This window comes from Epinephelus lanceolatus, chromosome 2 (genome assembly GCF_041903045.1).
Source record: "Epinephelus lanceolatus isolate andai-2023 chromosome 2, ASM4190304v1, whole genome shotgun sequence".
NCBI lineage: Eukaryota > Metazoa > Chordata > Actinopteri > Perciformes > Serranidae > Epinephelus > Epinephelus lanceolatus.
The window spans coordinates 21321983-21347057 of NC_135735.1; the positions used below are offsets into that span (position 1 = coordinate 21321983).

The window sequence follows — 25075 nt, forward strand, 5'->3', positions numbered from 1 at the left end:
CTGTAGACTTTCAAAGACTCCTATAGTCACGTTCTGTCCCCAGTTGGGATTTATCTATATTGGGCACATTTGTTATCAACTGTTTATCCAGTATGTTGTAAATACCAGCCCGGTGTCCCAGAGAGGGCTGTTGATATTGGACACGATTTGTGCTCAGCCCAATGTTCATGTTCATGTTATCATTTACCATGAGGCACTTTGTTAAGTCTGTTTGTATATGAGCTCTATAAATCATTGACATGTTCTCTGACATTCAGCAATAATGAGTGAAATACATGTCGGATGCTTTACAAATAGATGTGATAATAACGTTTCTACAAATAGCCACAGCTGTGCGTAGTGGTCCCGTTGCGTTATTGTGGCCTGTTTCATGATTGATCGGGATTCTTTAAACAGAAACATAGCTTTGCTTTACAATCAAGTTTTAGTCAAGAACCTTTAAGAGTTTTATGTGTCTTGCGCCTGGGTTGGAGGGGCGCTTTCCTTTAATGTGCTGATGAAAAATCATGCAATTGACTGAAAAATGTAACTCAAAACTCCATGTTATGTCTCCATGGTTGGCCCAGGCAGCCATGGAGACATAACTATGTCATGCAGCTGTGAAAGTATCAGAAAATGTACCCAACATTTAACTAAAGTGAAAGTTTGTTTACTTTGCTGAACGGTGACAGCAGGAGTCAAGTGAGCTAAATTTAACTACATCAAAGCACCAAACGCATTCAGCACAACCATCCAATAAATGGCAAAATCACCCTGTATTTAAGTGTGTGTGTGTGTTTGAGTAGCCGGCAGGAAGGACATGGACGCAGAGATGCCAACAAGCTGTTTAACGTTAATTTCAACCCAAAGCAAGAACAGTAAAACACTTGAATTAATTCAACATTAGCATGTCAGCTTTCACTTCTAATTTAAATTGCATTTAGAGGAATTCAACCATTTGCAAAATTCCACAAAGGAGCAACATAAGCACCCTATTTATCAAGTGTTTTTACATTTTGAATATAAAGTCTCCCACTTGGATTTGAATGCACAATACACCAATATATCTTTGATTAGCTAATGTGCATTGATAATTAATTTGTAGTTTTGTACTGTTTTCTTGTCCCCTTGGTTTGTAAAGATTAATCAGTGGGTTAGGTGCACATATTCAAATCTGATTTGTGTGAGTTTTCATACATATCTCAGGGTCTTGTTCACAAGTGAGGGTAGAATGAAGCGAAAGGTGGATCGGCAATTTGGATTCCCAACCCTCACCCATGGTCATGAGCTCTGGGTAGTGATTGAAAGAATGAGATCACGTCTACAAGCGGCCAAAATGAGTTTTGTCCGTGGGGTGGCTGGGCTCAGCTTTAGAGATAGGAGCTTGGACATCTGGAGGAGAGCTCGGAGTAGAGCCACTGCACCTTTGCATCGAAATCGGTCAGTTGATGTGGTTCGAACATCTGATCAGATGCCTCCTGGGCACCTCCCATTGGAGGTGTTCCGGACATGTCCCACTGGTAGGAGGCCCCAGGGCAGACCCAAAACACGCTGGAGGGATTACATATCTCATCTGGCCTGGGAACACATTTGGGTCCCCCAGGAGGTGCTTGCTTGGCCTGCTGCCTCCACGACCTGGCCCTGGATAAGCGGATGAAAATGGATGGATGGATGGATGGATGGATGGATGGATGGATGGAATTTGCATCAATGGAACAAAAAGCCAGAAAGCTCAAAGTGGAGTAAGCTATCATATTAGCTCTGGTGCAACATCCAGTTTTACATAAAGCTCTTTACAGAGGAGGTGTGATGTGTGCCAGTCATGAGACGGGAACCTGTGGTACAAGCTACTAGCTTGCTACCTAACCACCATTCTCAGAACCCATCGGCTGTATTCGGCGTCTGACTTCCAGCAGATGGCGATACAGCCTCTGGGGGCAGATCCCCGATTTTTTGGCATTCCGGTTTGATTTGGGCGGAGAAGGCGACTTTCCGTTTCTGACTTCCGTTTATATATAAATAAATATGCTGAAACATTGCAATGGATTCAGAGTTTGCAGTGACGCCAATTATGTTCCACCTCACTAGTTCACCACACGGAGTGTTTAACCTGGCAACAACTGCAGCCGGCTCAAACGTGATTGGTCAATATCACGCAGACTACAAACAGCCTACAACCGGAAACCAGGGTTCTTCCGCTCTTCTTCCGGAGGCAAGATCTCCGGGGTTTGCCTACAGACTCTACATTCACTGAATGTAGAGTCTGTATATAGAGACTACCTAACCGCTAACCAGCTTAGTGGGCGATTGTGCCTGGATGGCGCTAGCACATTCCCAGTTAGATAGCATGTTATGAATCTGTTCACCACCTACAGCAGCTAGTCCCGCAAGTAGTAACTGTGTCTGCAGGCCTAATCTAGCACCATCCACTTGGTAAGGACGTGTAAATGGAGTACACTGAGCAACTTCCTGGTATGACAAAACACTTTGATTTGATGCACTTCTGATTTGTGGTGATGCCACTTCATTCTCAACAGTCAAACAGTTTTTCAGTCTGGCTTAAATTGAAAAAATTGAACTCAAGCAAATACATCGTCTCATGTGTTGTGCCACCTCAAACAAAGTTGTATCAATGCTGGCTGTTTCATTTATTCTGTTGTTGTGAACAAACTCCTGCGTTTTGTTGGGCCAGTAACACCAAAGCATCAAACACTCTTGTTGTTGTTGTCCAAATAGCCTGTTGTGGGATGTAGTTGTGCTATTGCCTTTGTTGATGCATGCTTCAAGCATCAAATATAGCACATTACGATGTGGCTCAACCAAAAGGAAGTATACAGGGAGAATGTTAATTCCTATTTAATACATTCGATGTTGTGGTTCCCTCTTAACTACCTGATTTTCCCTTTATGTACACATCTTAATCTCTTCATTCCTCCCTGGATCTGTCTGTAGGACCTTTGAAAGATGAATTAGAGAGAGAGCATATGGCTTGGTGAGGCCAGACCGGGGCTGGTCCTTGCTGTGCAGGCATTGTATTGATTGCAGTGTGAGTCACACCTTGGGCTGTTTAGTGCAGGAGGAGAGAAATGCCACATCACTCACTTCTCTATTTATTGCAGTTTCTCTTTAGGTCTATATAAGTGTCTAATTGTTCTTTTGTCTGTGTGGGGGTTATGAGTTGGACGTATTGACATAAACCTAATGTTTCCCCAACTTTAATTTTCAGCAAGTTTTTGCAGCCCCTTTGTTAGTCAGAGTTTGGGCCCTAGCCTCTAATGTCTGCATTCATTTACCTTTTTGTGCATAAATTCTGATGCATTTTGCATCCTGCATGTTACTTATAAAACAGGTACACAAGCCTGTACGTGCAGATTTCCCTACTGCATATCTTGCAGTTGGCAATGCCTGTCTCTTAACTGAACATGCATTTTATACAGGAGGAGATATGAAATGTTTTGCATGGACAATTGTTCAGGAGTATCACAGAGGAAGGTTGTGGTGGTGGAGAGAAACATAAATCACCCTTTATTTTACAGAAAACAAGACTGAGTGCAGCAGCAAGAGAGCAACAACTACAAAAAATGCAGTATTTTGTTATTTTTAAACAGAGATCACGGTGTTGTCGTGTAATCGTTTTGTGCTCCATCAGATTTAACTTGAACTTGGCGTTCAGTGAACTGAGAGATCATGAGAGCCAGTTGGCCGCATTTACCTCGGTATTTTAGTGACACATCAGCCATATCAACACCATCTCCACACTCCATCTGCTCTGCACGGAGCCTCTGATGGACCTGCCGCTCAGTCCTGCTGTAGCCTGGATGTATTTTTCAATAAGCTATATTTTCTGTCCTTCATCTTGTTACGTCTATGCATCTCTTTTTTTTTGTTTGTTTAATTTAATGACTCCTTTTGCATTAATAATACAACTGGCCTACTATGTCTGATGATTCTCAGTCCACCAAAGATAGCATATCTGCAAGTGCTAAATCAGTTTCATGTTTTCATTCAAGAGGCTTCTTTTATTCTCCTGATTGGTGGAGCTCTCAGGAATCTCATCCTCTTTTGTGTTATCCACACACTAGTCTCACATAGCTGGACCTGTCTTGCGCTGTGCCAGCACTGGAGAAAGGTCTGACAGAACCCATCATAACTGCACTAAGGGAAAAAATGCTCTGGGTTTTTTGCATCTCTGTACACCAAGAATGCAGCAATAGTGCCCTTGCAAAATAGTGTCGGGAACTTTTTTAGGTGGGAGGTGAGCCCAGGCATGAAAATGAGTAAACCCCTGCAAAAGAAAAAAGGAAACGCCACATTGATCATTAGGGGCTCATTTATGCTCAATGTTAGATACATATACAGAATCTGTGTCTGGCATTAGCTGCGCATCAGTTGATCAGGTCAGAGCTGATCAGATCAGAATGATAGATGAGAGGAGCAGCTGCTGCAGAAGGAAGTGAAACCAAACTTTTGGACCCAGCGCAATGAACAGTGAGGTTTCACTGTCACTGCGTCTGGCATTCTGCTGCTCCGTCTGTGCCCAGACAGCACTCTGCAGTCTGAGTGTGTTGCAATAAATAACTGAGCAGTATATATGGACCCTTTAGGGCCGACGTCACAATGATGTTAGTTTGTTAGCTGGAGGCAAAACATGACTCGGCACCACAGGGCTGTGGGCCACACAGGAGTCTTAAAATTAATCAACTCTCAACTTGTATTTGAACACATAGTAGCTGCCACTATATAAGATGAAAGGACTGGACGGAGGCGATCATCAAAAACGCTCCCATCATATCAGGTTAGGGGAAAAGTATTTACTGTTGTAGGCATGAATAACGTTATGTGGGTTATCATGTCCACCTAATCAGAAATTGGGGAGATATTAAGAGGAATATTGGATTTCTCCTTGATGCTAACTTTTTAGCGCATTAGCTAACCTTAGCTTGGATCGCAAAACAAACTGGAAGAAAGAGTGTCGTCCTCCTTTGTAAGATTGGCATAGTTATCAATTACAAAGCTGGTCGTCAACGCCTTCAGCAATCCTGTCACATCATCCATCCACTGAGTGAGAGCATACAGGTCGGCCAGTCTGGTCCCGTTGGTCAGTGTTTACTTTTTCAAGCGACACTCGCCATCCCGGACAGTGAGTGACCTGACATGGTGCGTTCATACATTCAGTCTGACGCTCTACACTAAAATGAGACCCCTGTTGATCGAAGAAACTGGGCATTATATTTCTATATGAACTAACAATCGATTAAGTTAATCACATATTCACTCCGCCGGCGCTCTACTGCTCCATCTCTAAAGATGGACTGCTTAGAGAATGCTCTGCTATTCTGAGAGTGCGGTGCCCTACCATTTTAAAGATGGTAAAATGGTGGAACGGAACAAATCGGTAATGTAATGAAAAGATTTCTCAGTCCATATGTCATGATGTCTATAATGGCCTCAGACCACCTCCATTTGTCAGGCTTCTTTTTTTTTAAAGGTAATTTACTATAACCATGTCCAGCGTTGCCTTGTTTGTTGTTTGTTGTGAAACTTTTGACTCTCGTGCCATTTGGTGGATGTATGTATGCCAATGTAAAGGACGCATGGAACTACATGGGCAGTGCTCGGAGGTTCTTGTTGTTTCACACACAGCGCTAAGACTCTTGTGGAGGTATGTTTGGCTTTGTTTCATATAGCAACAGGGATTTTGAAAACGGTAACATGCAGATAGTGGAAGCATAGGAGAATTCCATCTGAAACAGGTGGCTGATGGCAGGCGTGTAGGCACAGCCTGCATCCTGTGAGTCAGACTGTCCATACACTGATAACATCTGTGGGCTACTGAGGTCATATTTGAGTTATTAGGTCACATGAGAGAAAGAAGGTTTGGATTGGTCGTGTGGTAGCTGATAAGTGGTGGTTCAGTCCACCATTGTGTTCATGGGTGGTTGTTTCAGTTTGACCCAGATGGCCTCCTTCACTCCTCCTTCAGATGATTGCTCTCATCTGTCCAAAATGTGTATGTGTTGCTGATCTCACTGTAGTGTCTCACATCCTTCAGATGGTTGTAGGCTGTGTAGCCTTGACCTGAAGAGTTGAACCTCTTGAACCGTGAGCTTGTTCAATGGTTGTTCTGTCACTGTGCATTCTTCACTGTGCGCTGTATTACATCACTCCTCTGATGTTATGGAATACAAACAGCTATACATGGTTAAGGTGAGAGAACATTCAAGGTACTGGGCACAGTTAGGAAAAGCACTGTAAATGCTCATGGTTGAAAAAAGCCACCATTAATTGGTTGTCCAAGACTGATTATGAACACGTTAGTCACAGATGCGAAGTGAACAAGACGGGTCAGTTTGCTTTTGGAAGCAAATACATCTTGCTCCGTTGCTCACAGAAATGGGGTACGGGTAGCGAAATTCAGTATGACTGCCCCTTCATTATGTTGATTAGAAAAAAAACACTGTATTAACTGAAGATTCTCCAGAGTTAGTTAAATATTCCAGACTACCGCTCCTAAAGGCCCAGACACACCAAACAGACACTGAAGAACTAGTGGCAACGAAGGCTGTCGCCTCATGTCTCCCGTGTCAAGGCCAAAAAGTTGCACCTGAACACACCACAGTTAGCCAGAAGCTAACTATCATGTACGTTCTGTGCCTGCATGAGAGGAAATAACTGCCCATTCCAGGAGGCGGTGGTAGTTTGTATTTTTCATTCAAAAAGGGAAACTGGAAGATCGACAGGATGGATTCAAGATGCTAGTTAGCCAGTTAGCGTATTAACACAACCTGATGTTGAAAGACCAAATGATGTTTACTGTGCGGTGGTGAACAATAACAAACCATTAAGAAACATTAGTGCTAAAGAGCTGTAAAAAAAACAAACAAAATTTGTTAAATCCCACGCCCTCTTGACTTTAGCCATTTGTTTGCTTTCCTCGTTTCCTTTTCTCTTCACGTACACTAAGCTTAACTGCACAGTAAAGTGCTTTCATTCACCAATGGCTTCTGCCACTAATTTAACATGCTGAATTGGAAGAAAAAAGTGCTCCAAAACTGAAGTGACAGATGCTCACTGTCAGCTTTTCTGTTTGTCATTTGGTGAGTAAAATAACAGGAAATAGAGAACAATGCTCCTCAGAATTTATCACTGTCCAAGGTGATGTCATCAAATTGTTTTTACTGGAACATCAGTTTGATTGTTGACTAACAATCAGTCGCTTCTCAAAATAGTTTTAACTTTCTGTTGATGGCCTAGTCGATTAATGGAATTATTGTTGTAGCGTTAAAAGTAATCGCGCTCATCTTGCGTCATTCATCTGCTCCTCTTGTCTCCTGCAGTGTTGCATGTGCTCAGATCTAATTTTTTATGTTTCTTTAAAGCTGTAAATCTTCATTCTCTAGCTTCACATTTCCAAATATTTTTCTGTTTACATTGAGAATTTCCTTTTCCCTTTTTTGTATTATTCTATGTGCCTTCTGTTTTAAATAATTTTATATTCAAATGAAACAACAGTAAAAATACAGTAACAGCAAAATGTCGTAGTGCATCAGACTTAAATAATCCAGTTTTTACAGGATCCACTCACTCTGACCGTCTCTCTGTCTCTAGGATCGTTTCCTGCAGCTGTTCTCTATGCACGTAAGGACCGACTCCACCGACCTGCACATGTGGCCACTAAGACTTTCCAGGCTCTGCGTATCTTTGTGAACGATGAGCTGAACGAGCTACACGCAGGCCTGCGTGCTACCCAGGCGGCACTGACACCTGGAGGACGTCTCTGCGTGATCACCTTTCATTCGCTAGAAGATAGACTGGTCAAACGTTTCCTCCAGGGAGACGACTTGTCCAATCTAGATCAGTATCACTTCAGCCCGAGGAAACAAGGCAACCGAAAGGAAAAACTGATGGTTGAAAAACAAGGTGGTGGAAGTGTTTATTGGCTTCCTGTGCGAAAAAAGGTGGTCACCCCAGAAAAGGACGACGTACAAGACAATCCTCGAGGACGCTCCGCCAAATTGAGGGTGGCAATGAGATGTTAAACAGAAATTCTTTATTTTTGCTTACATATTTGAGTTTTACAACTAAAACTTAGTACATCCAAATATATTTTTTGTAAAAAGCTTATATGTGGACCATTTATTCTTTTTCACCGTGCAGAGATGCCTTCTTTTGACTTCTTGCCGGACAACGCAGGTCAGCCAAGCAGTTGGGACAGATTTAAGTGCAACACCATCGAGCCATCCTACGGCTCACAATGAGCTGTCTCTACATCCAGACAGGCTCCATTCATTCAACAGTTTGCACTCCAGGACTGAGTGTTGTTTTCAGCTGGTTTTCTTATTTGAATTTGCACCACCATTCATCTGCCAATCAAATCAATACACATTGCTGTGAGCACCTTGAGTGTGAATGAGCCGACTACGCCAAGGCAGCTGGCCGCGTCGTCAGATAGGAACGCCTTTCAGTGCCAGACATTCAACAGTATTTCCCTTCTGAAATCTGAAAAGGGTTTTACATTACTGTACAGTGTAAGGCCGCGATCACACAGAAATCGTTTTGAAGGTTGCAAAACATGAGGCGCGTTGCACTGCCTTTTTTAAAAAAAAAAATTGGATGCCACTTTTTAAAAAAAAAAAAAAAAAAAAGAAGCTTGCTGCGCTTTTTTATTGTTGCCAGGCAACCATGCCATCATCTTTTTACTCTAACCTTCCTGTGTAATCAATCTACCATTTATTTTTTCATTTTATTTATTTCACAGCATGGATCGCAGGGAGTACCACCAGTGGGTCAGGAGCTTCGCGTTATGATTGCTGTTTCCAGGCATATTTTAGGATGACTCGGGCAGTTTGACATCCTGCTGCCTATCATTGTGCCCTATAGCCCTGGGTATCCAGCAGCCGCTACCACCAGTTTCTTGTCCATTGTTCACAACATAACCACCACAGAAGGCCCGCCTCTCAAATCATCCAATTGGACAATGGGAAAAAAGAGATGTCATTGGGCGCTTTTCCGGTACGAAGTTTTTTCAACTTGAGCAGTTCAGAGCGCTCCGGCAAAAACGCCAGGCACCTGGAACGCAGAAACGCGAGGCATGTAGCAATGCAAAAACAGCGAGCAAAAAGCTTCATTCTCATTAAAATCAATTACAAAAAGGCATGTAAAGCTGCTAAAACGCTTTCTGTGTGACCAGGGCCATAAGCTACCAGCAGGGAAAATGCTGTCAACACTGAAATGCTCAGCGTCAAACCTGAGGAAATAATTACAGTTGAGTTGATGCAACCACAATCAGGCACATAAGAGAAGACATCAAAAAGTCATTAAACATGAGAGACATTATTTTGAGGATGTAATTAAAATAGTTACATGGCTTACTGCATTTTTAAAAAAAGGAAACGATCTGTAACCTATTACATTTGTAACCTTCCCAACACTGTATATAACTAAAGTTTCACTCCCAGTGGAAAAACTTTAAATAGAATTACAGGTATGTTGGGCATCATTCTGTCTTTCTCTCACCTTGTGTTAACACAGAGAAACCCAGACTAAAGTAAGAGCCATAAACTGTGTGAAAGCTTTAAGTTTGAAGTAAAAACCAAATAAAACTGTGTAACCTTTGTGTCGTTTTCCTTTTGCGTCATAAAATATACATGAAACCACACACAAGTTTCTCATTACAATTACATTACACCCCAATTTCAAACTACAACCACCTCTGGTTTGACGCAGCGCTGTTATGACCCTGGACGATACTGTGATGAATTAAAACTTTAATTTCTGTGTGCTTTTTCAGTAAATTTGATTTTATTGCGTTGCTGATGTTTGGCAGCACAGTGGGTGGTTATTGCTTACAATAATCTCAACATATCAAACACAAAAAAAAAAAACACCTTCTCTCATTGACGTCTGTATTTCCCCTGAACCTCCCTTGATGAGTCGCTCAAGTGAAACCTCTACTGTACCATATGAATCAGTAATGCCACTAAATACTGAATGACGCAAGTGTCAGAAGTGGTGCTGAATGAGCTGAGTGGTTGTTCTTGAGCATTGTCTCACCTTCAGCTGTAAGCAGATGAGGTGTTTTGATCTTTACTATTTGACTTTGACTAATTGTAATTGCTCCATCAAGATTATTAACACTTTTTTCCTTCTGTCTCAGTTTAGTGCACTCTAAATATACCCTCCCTGTTACCTTGGAAACTAAATGGCGCAAGTAACATTTAACAGTGTCTAAAATTATATGCTGCTTTAATCTAATATGAAATGATGCCATATCGTGAGTTTGAATGCCCCTCCCTTTTGACATCAGTGGATGTGGAATATGTCGTGACTTTTAATCTTTTGCATACTTTGTTTCTATTTTATTTCCCTGAGATCTTGAATCATACTGTTTACCATGTACCAGGAGGTGAACACGGGTTAGAAGATGTTACTCACGACTTCATCTCACTCTGATGCGTAGAAGTGTTCATATAAATAGGAAAGAATAAAGAAACACGGGGGAGCTGTTCGCTTTTTTTAGTGACATCTTTCTTAATGAGTGATGTTTTTTTTTTTCTGAAAGGTTTAGCCTCGGTATTTGTAAGTGGTCTTTTGTACTGCCACCATTTTACCTGGTATGCAGGATGTAGTGCCGTCATGTTGAAGAAATCTAACTAAAGGCGTTTACACAAAGACACAGGTTTGAAAATGAAAAAAAAATCTGGGGGTGTGGAGTTTAAAAGAAATGAGATCACTAAAACTTTGTATCTGCTCCTCTTGTCTGCTTCAAGTGATAGCGGATCAAGGCTACATTTATCCCCTGTCAGTCCCGCCAAGATTTTGCTGGCTGTTTTGGGGATTATTGTGGCTGGAAATGCCTGAATTTTTGGCATGTATTTTGTGATGTTTATTGATGGTTTTTGTAAGGAAATTGCAGAGCGTATTATTATGAACTTTTCAGTGTTTCCCTTACGGAGGGTTGTCTGTGGGGACTGACAGCTGGTTGCCAATGATTGGCTGCTGCTGCTGTTTGAAGCTGCACGGAATAGCTAAAGGGTCCTCTCCATGAGCTAATCTCTTGCTATCTCTGCCCAGTTTGCATGGGCTATACCAGTGGTTCTCAAATAGTGCGCCTTGATGCCAATCCAGGTGTGCGGAAGCAGTTAACATCGACACCGAGCCATTTAAGGGTCCCCACAATCTCACACTGGCACCGAAACAGCTCAACACTGTTGTTTAACCTGCCATTGGGTAAAGTTAGCTCTATGACGCTAACAGCAGTCACATTTGCAAAGTTGCTGTGATTGGATAAAAATGTAAAGGTCACACAGAATTCAAAGGGACCGGCTGAATTTGTGTTGCGATCACAGCATGGCAACATCTTGGAGGTGCTGCCTAGCATAACACCAGGTGATTTAACAACCAGGTCGCACTCCGAAGTCGTCGAAATCCAGCACTTGGGCAGTGACTTCCAGCATCAGACACCACTGAACAAAGCTGTCCTTAACGTCAGCATGGCGGCGTCAGGGGGAAACATGTCAGGACAAGAATGAAAGTTAAGGCGCCGAAGGGTGACTGAGAGGGATGGGTCCAAGAAACCCCGAATTTCAACCGAAGAGCAGCGTTGGTGTCCCATAAGACTATAAAGCCAACCTAAACCCAACCACGTGTCAGTTGTTGAAGGAAAAAGTACAGTTTGCAGTGTTGTACTGATGTAGGGCATTTATTTTGAATGAGTTTATCTTAAAAGAAGACAACGCATGGAATAGGCAGAGCTTGACACAAAGTCCCAGCAGGTCAGCAACCAACATACCCAGGGTACCTTGCACATCATATTTGAATGTGGAAAGTCCATGACCAAACGCCGATAAGTGATGAGGTCGGAGTGAGAATGTGTTGCATTTGCTTTGCAACTGGTAAAAACACCAAATATAGCGTTTTACAAATCAGTGTTTTTCCAACGCTGTTTATCATGTCATGGAGAGGCTGCTAGCTGCAGTGGCAATGCAAAAATACCAAAACGTGATTGGCCCTCTCTGGAGCCAGTGTTGGTTTTTGCATTCTGGGTTTCTGTAGAAACATGGCAATACAGCAAGGTGGACTCTGTAGACAAGGGCCTCCTCCTTATGTAGATATAAACAGCTCATGCTAATGCTAATGTGCTAATGCTAAGCTAATGTAACGAAAACACAGTTCATATTGTCAGGGGATTATACACTAAAGGAAACACACTTATCATATAATATTCCATTCCTGCCAATATGTTTCCGTAAATCCTACACACTGGACCTTTAAGTACATTTTGAAAGTAATTCTTATGTCATAAAAAAAAAAAAAAAGTTAAGACATTAAAAGTTAAGATATTACAAATGCAGAACTTCTACGTTTGATTCTTTTTTAATTTAATTTTATTTTTTTTAGATATTTTTTGGGGCTTTTTAGCCTTTAATGGATAGTAACATGCAGCAAAGGGCCACAGGCTGGAGTCGAACCTGGGCCGCTGCGGCAACAACCTTTTACATGGGGCGCCTGTTCTACCACTAAGCCACCGGTGCCCCCGTTTGAGTATTTTTTAATCAAGGTATTACTGTTACATATCATGTAAGTTATGTTCTGGTTGGATATTGTGGATGAGCGAATAATTTGTGGTTTAAATATTCTTTTTTATCGTAACACAGTGTTCAAAAGACTCACATGCATTAAAACTCAAATATGTCTCATCCATGTTTGAGGCAGATGTTTTATTTGATGGTTTATTTGCGGCAAGAGACAGACTCAATTGCAGTTTCCACTATAACCAGTGTCAGGGTGGCTGATGGGATGTAAATATACCAAAATACTCTCTTTAAAGTTGTTATTTTTTCTTTAATCTCTTTAATCTAAAATTCTGTGTTGTCAGTATATAAGACATTTGATGTTTGTTGCTCGAAGCAGGAGAAGAAGATGATGAGACAGGAACATCAGTGATTATAAATTATTGTTATCTACGACTGCAAATTCTCAATCGCCATGGAAACAGTAACCTCAGATAACAGTAAATATACTGTAAGACGATGCTATTATTGTAGACTTGGATCAATCCATAAATTGACTACCAGGTACGTAACTAATAGCTACTGTTGTTGAATCACGTCTCTCCGAAACTGCAGGCAGACACGCTGAGCATCATCTCACCTGCTGCTAACAAACCTGCAGACACAGGACGAGCGTCTGCACCTGATGCAGGAACAAACATTCGGATCTCTATCTGTTTTATTTCAACAACAGAAAACACAACAATGGTGTCTTTATTTTATTTTAGAGACGTGCACAGCACTGGTGTCAACAGCAGGTGTGACTGAGGCTTTAGGAGCACAGAGGTGGACACAGTGAATGAATCCAGCTTGCGAGTGTTCGCTCAGTACATCAGCGAAGACTCAATCATTCACAGTCTCACTAATTACCTCAAATGACACTTAACAATTATGAATGATGATAACCAGGGGCAGCCAACCTGTGGCTCAGGAGTTTCATTCAGGTCTTTTTTTTTTTTTCGCCTCCTCAAGTGTTGCTCTTTCTCACATCTTATTGAAATTGGAATTTGGTTTGTTTTGTTATATGCTAATGAAAGGCAGGTTTCTTCTCCTGTCTTACCTATACACTTAATAGCTACTGAATTAACTATCAAAGCTTCTCTGGGTAACTTGATCCACTTTTTAATGTCTGAAAAAGAACGTAGGACAACTTAACATTGACAACAATAGTTGCATCTCACATCTTAAATATATCACTCCGCCAAACTTAATCATGACTCTCATCATCTGCATGTAAGGTGCACGATATTAAATAGTTCCAAATTCAACGTAAAGAGCAAAATTAAAATAATAAACAGAGAAAGACAAGACAATCTACTGGATACGTCCTCACGAAAATAAATCTTATCTTACACTAATTATTGTCTCAACATACGAGCCAGTCTCTTAAAGAGTCTCTTTCAAAACTCGTCAAATACAGACATTTGGTCAGTGTCCCTATGTGTCAAGCTCTGATGCTGCAGGTAGCCCTTCAGCATCAATTTTGGATGCTCGGAAATGGCATGTCAGTTGTTACAGTCACTAACAGATAAAACCACACGTTAATAAGTTCAATTTACTAAAATACAACTAATAGTTTAATATTAAAAGACACTCAGACCTTTACTCTGCCACTTCCCTTGGACTGTTAGGACCCAGGCAAGCATGTGCACAGGAGTGATCACAGATCAAGTATGACGCTCACACACCTGTCCTCCATGAGCCTCTTACCAGCTCAGGTGCTCTCACTTGACTGGCCAAATTTAGCTTTGGTCCTAGCCTACTTAACCTTGTCTCACAGAAATGTAAAAATGACCACGACCTCTTAATACATTTATGACATTTACGCTTTGTTGAAATTATGTGCAGGCACCATGGAAACAGTGCCAATGAAAAGTCAGTAAGGATGCCTGTTTTGATGGACACACAAAAGACCCGTTTCCACCGCAGGAACTTCGGGGTAATTTTACGGGGCCGGGGCCATTGGTGCGTGTCTCCACCGCAGGAACCACCCCCGAAGGACAGAGTTACGGAACTTTTACAGGGGCTAAACAAGTCCCTGCCTCGGAGTAGGTACTCAGAACGGCCCCGAAAGACTCCTGGCTGGGGCTTGGGGATTACTTGGTGCTGATTGGACATACTCAAGGAGGGATGTCACAACAAAAGCAACAAAATAGCCGGCATTTTTAAAACTCAGCAGACGAGGGTTAGCTCGTTCATATAGCTTCCGCCACCATGTAAAAAAACCTCACTAAATGGCCCGTGAAAAAAATATTTTTTCCAGCGGATATCTTAGTTACAACATGATTGAGCTAGCAAAGCAGTTCTGTGTTGATATGTGTGGTATTTATTCAGTTTTGGGAAATCACGATGTCTAGAAAGCATCAGCTGACAGGGACAGCTAACACTAGCAGCAAAGCTAACATCAGGACGTGATCTGTTAAAAGCCTCCCGTTGTCGGATACGACATGAAACTACTCTAGTTAGCTCAATCATGTTGTAACTAAGTCATCCGCTGGAAAAAAAAAATTTTTTCACGGGCCATTTAGTGAGTTATTACAGACACCGCTATCAGCTAACGGCGTCCCTACGTTGCCCCGGTCAAAATGGTCGCGCAACGATTACGTCACATCCAGAGCCCGTAACTTTACAGGAACCTTCCTCCGACTCCGCTCTCAGTGGAGACACGGCGGTTGAGAGGGCCGAGTGAGAGGACGTTCCTGTAGTAGTTCCTGCCCCCCAAATAGTACCAGGAATTTCTTCAGTGGAAACGGGCCTAAATTCTCTAGCTCTGTGATGTCACACAGTGGGTGGTGGATGATGTTGTGGCCATATAAAGGGCAGGAAAAGTCAGGGTGGTAAATGGGTCAACAAACACAGGACCTTCACCTGGGAGACTTCTGGTTGTGTCCAGAGTGAAACAAAAAGTCAGTGTGTACCTCTCGTAACTTAATGTACTTAGGCCAGGTTATGTGACATACTCCCGTCACTTTCTGATGTACTTGCACAGTATGTTTTTCTCTAATCTCGAAAAGTGTCAGTATTTGAGCGTTCGATTTGTGACTCTTTATTTCACTCTGAACTATGTGCAATCCAAGTATTTACAGAGAGCAGTGTCACCACAACAAGCCAGAATTGAAAAGGATTGTGGGAAATAAGAAATGCCTGAGTCAGAAGTCGATGAATACAAGGTAAGAAAAAATAACAAATAAATTGGCTGCTGACATTGAATCTTACAGGAATTTAGTGTTTTGTGTCTGTGTGCGTATAGAACAGTTTTTTGGTTCTGTATCTGACCTTCCAGCTTCTCAGGTGTGAGTTTTTGTTGTTGTTGTTTAATGTGGTAATGAACAGATATATTTTTGTTCCTGACTTTTGATCAGACTAAATTACTAAATTATTGACACATTAATCAATAACTATAATAATGTTTGGTGAACAGATGATAATCAAAAGTCCAAATAGCTACCAAAGTTGTTTTAAGTTGTCTTTTTGTTAATCTATAAGAAACAAAAGAAACAAAAGCCAAAAGAAGGACGTACTGTCATTTATCAATGTCTAAACCACATACAGGATAAACCTTCTGGGTGTGTTTTGATAGACACAAAGACTCCGGCTGCCCACTAACAGATGAAAAGACAAAACACAACGATAACAACAAAGGCAGATCAAGACTCTGTACTGTAAGTGATGATAACGATGATATGTCACGCAGCCATCAACAACTGAATCCACATGGTTTGTACTGTACAACTTGATGTAAGAGGAGGCAACACTGTTTTTTGTTGTTTTTTTTGTGCTGATTTTTTTTTACAGTAAAATTCTGTTTTTACAGTAAAATTCTTTTTGACCACTGACAAAATATTTCCCGTCTTCTGTAAAAACTTAAAACCTATAATTATCTCTGCACTGTTCTTATAGTTGTGAAAATGTGGTGGAGAAAATGAAACTTGATCCACCTTTTTGAGAATGTAAATGTATTCAGTCATCAGAAGTAATTAAACAGTTCTTAACATCTTGCCCTCATTAATTATCTTCATGTCAGAGGTCTTACATGAGGAATATTGATCATTGTTGAACATTTCTATATTATTCCATCTTTATTGTGGGTGATTATAAAGCAAGGCCTTGACTTGCAGGGATACTATAAGAATATATATATGATATATGGAAAAATGTTGGTGGTATACGTTCTGCAGATACACACAATGACGATATTCTTTCTGATATGTTGATGAAGGGGAACACCAGGCAGCACCATCGTTTAGAGTGGAAATGATGAATTGATTGACAAAAAAATATTTTGCAACTATTTTGATAATCAACTAATTGAAATTTCTCAAGCAAAAACAAACAAACATGTCCAGCTTCTCACATTAGAGGATAGGATTAGAGGTTACTTTTATTTGACATTTTTGGTCGAACAAAACAAAGCATTTGAAGATATCACCTTGGACTCTGGAGTTGTGATGTGCAGTTGTTGTTTTTTTGTTTTGTTTTTAATATTTTTTGACATATCATAAACTTAAAAAACATTGAAAAAATAATGTGTAGATTAATTAATCATATCAATAATGAAAATAAAGTTTCAGACCTAATTCTGTTACGTCTGCAGCTGATCTGCTAGTAGGAGGTTGGATATAAAACCTGATTTTGTGTGTTTTTAATTTTTTTTTTTTTTTTCTTTTATGTTGACCTTGTTTGGATTATTGCATGTAATATAGACAGTGCAGGCAGTGGGGCCCGTGGGCTGGGGGGGCACTTGCAAGAGAGCGAGCCCTTGCAAGTGATTCAGATTGTCGCCTTGAATATATTCCTGTGTTAAAAGAGGAATGATATAAAAGAATGTTCCTAATTTAAAAACGATGCCATTTGCCATATATGTTCTCAAAATGGCAAACCTTTCTACGTCATGGTTTACTTTCTTTCTTTTTTCCTTTTTTTAAATAGTCAGTTCAATTAAAAGATTGATTTTCTTTGATATTTTTGTCAGATACGCAGTAATGATTGCTGGGTAATGTGCATGTTGATGTTGTCCAATGTCAAGTCTCTATTTGTGTCAAGACAATACATGCACAATGGCATGCACCAGAGCCCATAACAATAGTGTGCACTGGGGCCCGTCGTAACTTCCTTACGCCACGGCATGTAACACTCTGTGGCTTCAGAATATTCCGTAAATGTGAGGTGTAAAGGAAAACCTCACCCACAAAATGACTATTTGTAAATCAATCAGTCAGGCTGTTTGTCTCATTTCCTGCCGCAGAAAACGGCGAACATATCAATCAACCAAAACTATATCAAAACATCTGTTTACAAACTCTAACACATCCTGTTCAGTATAATCCAAGTCTCATTTATCCAGCTGAATGCTCAGTACTTCCCAAACACATGCATTGTCACTAAAAAATGTATGTGTTGGGGAAGTACTGAGCATTCAACTGGATAAATGAGACTTGGATTATACTGCACAAGTTGTGTGCGAGTTTGCAAACAGATATTTTGATACGGTTTTGCTGTTGTTAAATGTAGACCCAAATCAATCAATGGAGGCATGTGAGTTCACTTCATAAATTCAAGGTTATACGTCATGACTAATTACTATGCTAATGCCCATTTTGTCGCTTAAGTATTCCTTTAAAACACAATTCAAAACTATGATCATTTAATTCTTGCAGTAATTGGTGTTAGGCAACAGCTCATGTTTTTTATTCCTGGGGATTGTTTGGGGGGATTTTGATGAGCAGCGACATAAACCTAACAAAAGAGAAAGACAAAAATAAGACACCTGAAAAGAAAGAAAAATGAGCTGCAGGCTAAAGCATGAAGCAATAACTCATTTTTCTCCCCAAAAAGTGAATGACTTTGCACAACCTCTGGATATTCATCTACCTCTGACTGTAGCTTTTTGTTATGTCTCCATTTCTGGCAGAGAGAAGCGAGCCAGGCGCTGTGACCATTAACTGTCTGTGTGAGGAGAAAGACATGCGTCAGCCTGTGGCTCCCCCTCTGACAGACTGAAGAATGTATGAGTTTCACAGTGTTGGAGAACAGACTGAGGCGGCCACAGAAAGCTCATTCTATCCACATCTTTACTCCCCTCCCTCCTACTCTCACTCCCCGCCCATCTCTGCTGCTCCGCCTGCTATAAAAAGACTTCTCACTGAAAAACACTGAGGTCAAAGCTATTTGAATAATTTTTGTGATTGACGCAGGGCCTGCAGGTCTCATGGGAAGAAGATCCAACTGTGAAAGAAGACAGCCATGTTGGATAATAGCGTGATGGTGCACAGCCAGGGGCTACTACTGCGTTTTGCTGACTTTCAATTTGAAACTTAGTTCAAGGGATTAAAATATGACATTGAGAGGATTAATTACAAGTCCTACCCTCTTTAGAGTTTATCCAAATTCATCACCTTTAAGCTGCCAAAAATAAATCAGAGGTGTTTAGTGTTTCCCGGAGCTGATCACAGCCTCTTCATTATGTCTGACCCATTATCAAAGCACCACTTGCTGTGTCAGGTGGTGCGCAGGGTGACCTGATGTCAGCTCACCTACTCCAAAGTCTAAAGCCAGAAGAGACACAACCCCAACTTTGCTGCCTCCTGTAACAGTTGTAGTGTTGCACCTGTTCATTTCTGTCTTGCTGTATAACACACCCTGTCACAGCCAAGAGGGAGTCCCCATAAATGTAAACAATATATGTAATGTACCGTACTTCTCCCCCCACATCTTTTAGATGGTGAAATCTAAATTGTATAAACCATGTTGTTTGTTCAAAAAGAAGAGAGAACCTTCTTGAGCTAATCCAAAGTGTGAATATAAAATTTACAGTTTGGCCACAATTTTACCTAACTTACTCCGAAGCAGTCGTTGGTCAGTGTCGGCGTGAGACACTGACAAGAAAAGCCGTCTTTTCACGTTGGCATGATACACGACTGGTTGCCATTATTGTTCAACGGTGCCTGGTGGCATCAGGGAGAATTGCGACGGAACAAACATGAAAGTTAAGTCGGCAAAAGTCCGAGTAGGTTGGGTGGTAGGGGTGGTGGATGGGTCCAACAACCCCTGACTTTCACCTGAGAGCCCGGAGTTTGCTTCCTGTGTGAATGTAAAGCCAAGGTTGATGAGATTTGATGTTTTTATCCGCTGCCATTTTGCATCCCTCCAGTGAAACAGAAGTTTTAGAGATATTTTAAAGATTTTTAAGTTACAGTTTGTGTACATCATGATCTTCAACGTATCCTCACATAACTGTTCATATGATATCTTGCTAATTTGCGCCCCTACCAGTTAGGTTAGTTTAGGAAAAGTATGGTTGGGTGTTGTGACTTGACATTACATTATGTGTATTAAAATAACATTGACTATTGGTTTCACAAGGAACACAACCAGCGGTCTCATTGGGTCGAAGTCCTGTGTTTGTTTGACCCTTCCGAAAACACGACTGTCTCCCTATGTGGACTTTGTCTGTCCTTGTACATCTCTTGACTTCCTCCTTTACTCCCAACATAAAAGGGAGGACAGCCTGCAGCACAGAGGTCTTGTGATCAAAGCCTCATGGCTCACCATTCTGTGAATTATATACAAATTATAGTGCATTACTTTTTATAGGTTTAAGTGCGAACAGTGAATGAGACCTGCCTGCACGATTCATTCACTTGCAGTTGGTTTTTATTTATAAACCAGATTTTTTTTGCAATATTTCAACTTTAAGTTCACCAAGGATAAGTAACCATCGCCTACTGTCATATAACCCTCCACTCACAGGTCATGACTGTCCATCGAGAGTAACCCACATCACTAAGCTTGACCTTCATGCGTCATGTTTGTTGATGCAGCTCTGCCCAGCGAATTTGCATATCATGATGCGATCACTGTGCAGGGAGAATGTAGATGAATGCTTAGAAATACCAGGTGTAAATGTAAATATCAGATTTTGTCATGCAGATAATCCATCCAAATGTTGACGTCTATATCCCTGACTGCAGAATAGATTGTGCTCAAAAATGCTTTTATGTAAACACATACCAAAAGATCTTAATCTTCATGAATGTATAGAAATATCATAAACTGTTACCAAAAGATAGAGACCAGGTTAAAGACTTGACTCTATAATGTCGTCAGGATATTTCAGTCAATCAATTCAATTTATTTGTTGCATTAAATCATAAATATGATCTCAGTAAAATTAATTGCTGTCAGTTCCTTCAATATTTAGCAGTGGTAATAATAAATAAATGTCAGTGATTAGGATAAGGCAGGTCAGCATTCAGTACAGTATCTGTGGTTTACATTGTGCTCTCCTACATTTAGTTTAGTTGGTTCGTAGCAGCTCTGCTCCACCAGGAAAATAACTGGCATTTTTCCTATATGGTGGTAAAATAACAAAATAAGAGAGAGATAAAATTACACTGGAAGAAGAAAAAAAAGAAACAACTGCCTTCAAATTAGGTTGTAGGAGGTGAGATGGCAAAACCTAGAAACCAGGAGCTGTCTGTAATCAACACCAATGAGGCGATATATTGGATGGTGGCAGTGGAATAAAATCACCACCCTCCAAGTAGGTGTACAGTATATGACTAAATCTTACCACCCCCCCACTTACTGCCATTATCCCACCGTAGGGAAAATTGCCTGTCTGGGTACAAGCCTGCAATATTCCCAGCAGTCGTCCATTTGGCTCTTACAGAAGCACCACTCTCTAGAATGACAGTGAAACAGAGGTCACACGCCGAACAGTCACCCTGGGGTTAAAATGATAGAGTTTGTGCAAGTGTAAATTACTCTATAACACAAGACACCTTAACTCCAGCCTTTAATGGAAACCTTCCCAGTCTTGTTTTATAGTTATCTTATCAGTGTGGGCCCTGTTGGCTTGTGGATTTTGCTGCGACAATGTAAACACACGACTGAGACTCAGATCTGTTCTGCCTTTTTGGTAATTTCCTGGCAGAGCAGCTCACAGCATTGTAGATATATTCTGTAGTAGTATTTCTTTCTACTCTTTTTCCTTATCTAAGATCATTTGAGCGTCAGCAGCTGCTCTAAAGAAGAACGTCGAACATCAAGAGTCAATAATCAAGTTGAATGTGAAAGATAATTTCACTAAAAATTAACACATTAGTAAATTACAGTAAACTCAATGTCCACTTAGGGCGTTTTCATATTAGGTATGATTGATGTTCTGTTCCTGAGCGCAACTGCCTGCCCTCTCCACTCCCCCCCACCACCACCCATTCAGCTTTAACATTAGTAATGTTGTTCCATATGCGAGTACTCTTACAACATCATCTTCATGATATTTTTGTTGTGCTACAGTGTAGAAAATGGTGCAGCAGATGGACACTGATGCCCCTGGGACCGTTATCAGCAGGGACTGGTGGAGCAGCGAGGTGAAACTCTGCTCCTGGCTGGAGGAGGAGCTGCTGCTGTCAGGGCCGGAGCTCCGACTGCGGGCCAAAGATGGCAGCGAAACTGGATCTGTGGCTGTCTGCGGCGGGCTTCGCTGCTGTCTATGTAGAAGCAAAAGTAAGTTGAGACTGGTTTATAACCAGTTAAAAGCTCCTTGGAGTCACATTAAAGAGCGGTCCACTAGTGTACACACCTGATACGTACTCTACTCAGGACCAACTTTTCAACCTATCATGGTCCCTTTCTACATTGTTTGCTGTAAGTTTGTAGCAGCTGGTAGAGAGTAGCTTGTAAGTTTAGTACAATAACATCGACTGTCAGAGTTTAACAGGGTTAATAATTTCTCATACCGTAATGTTGCACCCCTGAAATAGTATGTAACATAGTTCCATATTCAGTGGAATAAGTGTGAAGAGAAAATGAAACAATCTTGGTCATGCTTAGCTAGCTAGCTAGCAGAAGTCCCCTGTCGTCTGTCATTCAACAAACGAAGCATGATGAATGCGGCAAACGCGATCGGTAGGATGAATGAGACTCCATTGAAGATGCCGGTTGCCTGGTTGCTGGGCCAAGGGGTAGTGGGCAAGGGCTAGGGGTAGGGCCAAGGGCTAAGGGGTAGTGGACAAGGGGGGGTATTGGGACTGGGCCTAAGTCTGATGTTTTGTGCTGAAACCACCGAAGCAGTCATTCTTCTTGGGAGGACAGTCTCTGAGAATTGTTGAAAGGTTGATATACCAGCATGTGAAATATTTGATCTATTTCAGCCAGCAGAAACATTCAGAACTCAAAGTTCAACCCTTTTTTCCCTCTGAAATACATGACCATTGTTTGACCTGCTTTAAAATCATCAAAACAAATTTCTGCTTTTGTGTGGTCATGTCTGGACCACTGCAATGCCTTATTTACTTGATTTAGTCTCGGGGCTTGACTTCAGCTTAGGTAACAAAATGCTGATGCTCATTTTTTAAGTTAAATTTCATATTACTGTGTTGGCTTTAGAATCCCTTCAACAGGTATTTTCATTGTATATGAAATGGATGGTCCAGGACCTGAGTACAGCTTGGATCTGTAGCATTCTACAATGTTTGCATGCATGCTGCACAGTCAAAGTCAAAGGCTTATATGTGGAATCAGCAATTCTGGAGAAAGATACCTGATTCCAAAACGTGAACAAATGCACCCCTCTCGTCAGTGCTCCTTCAGAATCTCTGTATTTCAGATGTTTTTCACATTTCATTACTATCAAGGCATCACTCCGTTCATCATGGGCGAGGACATGAAAGAGGGAGAGAGGCTGACATAGTGTTGTATGGCTCAGTTCGAGCCACTATGCCACTTATAAGGACACAGAACTGATTGCTGGCGGACTGTGATGAGCTATTTGCTGATTCTGATAAAGAGTGCATTGGAACAGAATCGCTGACTGCACCTTTAAGTCAAGTCAAACACTCATGGGTCAAAGAACTTTATGTTCCTTCAGCTGTTTGAAATCACACCACCCTTTGTTTGGGCACCTTTATATCATTTATAAAAGTGGTTGCCAAGCAACTGTTAGAAAAAGTTGAAAGGGACAACATTTTTTCACAAATTTAAATTTTGAAATCATCCTACTCCTAAAGTGCCATTTATAGTTTTGCATCTGCCCTTCAGATTTGTGATTCAGCGAGGGCAAAAAGTGATTTGGTTGTCTACTCCTGTTATACTGATGACACCCAGGTATATATGTTGTTTTAAACTGAAAGCTGATTTTTTGCAATTTAGACTAAATGTCATCTAACTTCCATAAAGTTGGGAAAAACTGAAATTCTGGTAAATGTTTTTGAACCTTGAGCCTTATTCACTGTTGCTTTCTACAACTCAGAAATACTGCCAACAATAGATCAGCTCTTCATCTCATCTCACCTTGATAACTGCAACTCTCTATCCTAATGGTTCAGTAAAATGTGTAGCTGCAGTTGGTGCAGAACGCAGCACAAGGCTACTGACCTCCCTTTACACCAGTCCTGGCTCCCAGATCATAATATAATTAATTTCAAATTACCTTTAGAGTTCTCCATTGATTGGCTCCTTCAATCATTTTTATACTGATCTTATGTTTTTATTTATTGGTCCTTTTAGACCAGGGGAAGGCAACCTGTGGCGCCGGAGCCACATGTGGCTCTTTATCCCCTCTACTGTAGGTTTGTCATAACAAATAAATGTTATTTTTTTTAACATTTCTATTTTCATAAATCATTGTTCTAGACCTAAAATGATTTTTACATTCCCCAGTTGTAAAAATGCAGAACCTATGCGCTGATTAAAAAAATGTTTTAACATTTCTTCAACAAAAATGTGCATCATACATCTACGACCTGGCACCTTTTCCTCTAAATTTTGCCAAACCTCAATGGTGGTGACTTGTCTTGAGTTTCCCTAGCTAGGCTAACTATGGACTGTAAATCCAAAAAAGAAAACAGAGAAGTTAATAGTGTGCGGGCAGGATTGTTTGCTTTCACCGCCAACGCTGCAAAGTTAAATTGGCAAATAAGCATGAACAATAAATGTTCGCCATTTTTGGATTCTTCATTCTTCATCTTCTTCAAAGATTCACTCCTCTCTGAACATCAATATTAAAACTCTGTGTGCCCCATCACATAACAAAATATTTTAATCTGAAGAAATGCAATCAACACATTCTCACCCCGACCTCGTCAAGGACTTTCCACGTCCAGATATGACGTGCAAGGTACCTTGAGTGCGTTGGTTGTTGACTTTCGGAGACGCTGTGGTACTTTTAGCCTGTTACATTTTCAAAACGCACTTCAGTTTTCACAACAAATTTACCATTTAAATAAAGTCTCTTTCATAATAAACACACTATGCCAGAACAACACCGGAATTGACCTTTCTTGTTTCCTTAAGCAACTAATGCACAAGGTTGGATTTACTGCAACAAAAGCATGCGGTTAGGTTTAGGAAAAAAGAACAGGATTTGGCTTTATAATCTTACGGAACGTGAACACCGCTCTCCCAGGTGAAAGTCAGTGCTTATTGGACCCACCCATCCTACTTGAATTTTCCCCCTGACGTCGCTATGCACCATTAAACTATTAAGGCGACCGGCTGCCAATCATATAGATGTTTAAGGACAGCTTTTTCGTTCATGTCTG

The 25075-nt window shown here is 41.0% G+C and overlaps 1 protein-coding gene across 1 annotated transcript in view; it reads left to right on the forward strand.

Moving 5' to 3' along the window:
- The window catches only part of mettl15 (methyltransferase 15, mitochondrial 12S rRNA N4-cytidine), a 71418-nt gene extending 61823 nt beyond the window's left edge, over window positions 1-9595 (forward strand). The window contains exon 6 of the mRNA XM_033625124.2: window positions 7588-9595. Coding sequence (XP_033481015.2) covers window positions 7588-8018 — 431 coding nt within the window. The 3' untranslated portion in view covers window positions 8019-9595. The remainder of the gene's footprint in view (window positions 1-7587) is intronic.
- Window positions 9596-25075: the final 15480 nt, after the last annotated feature.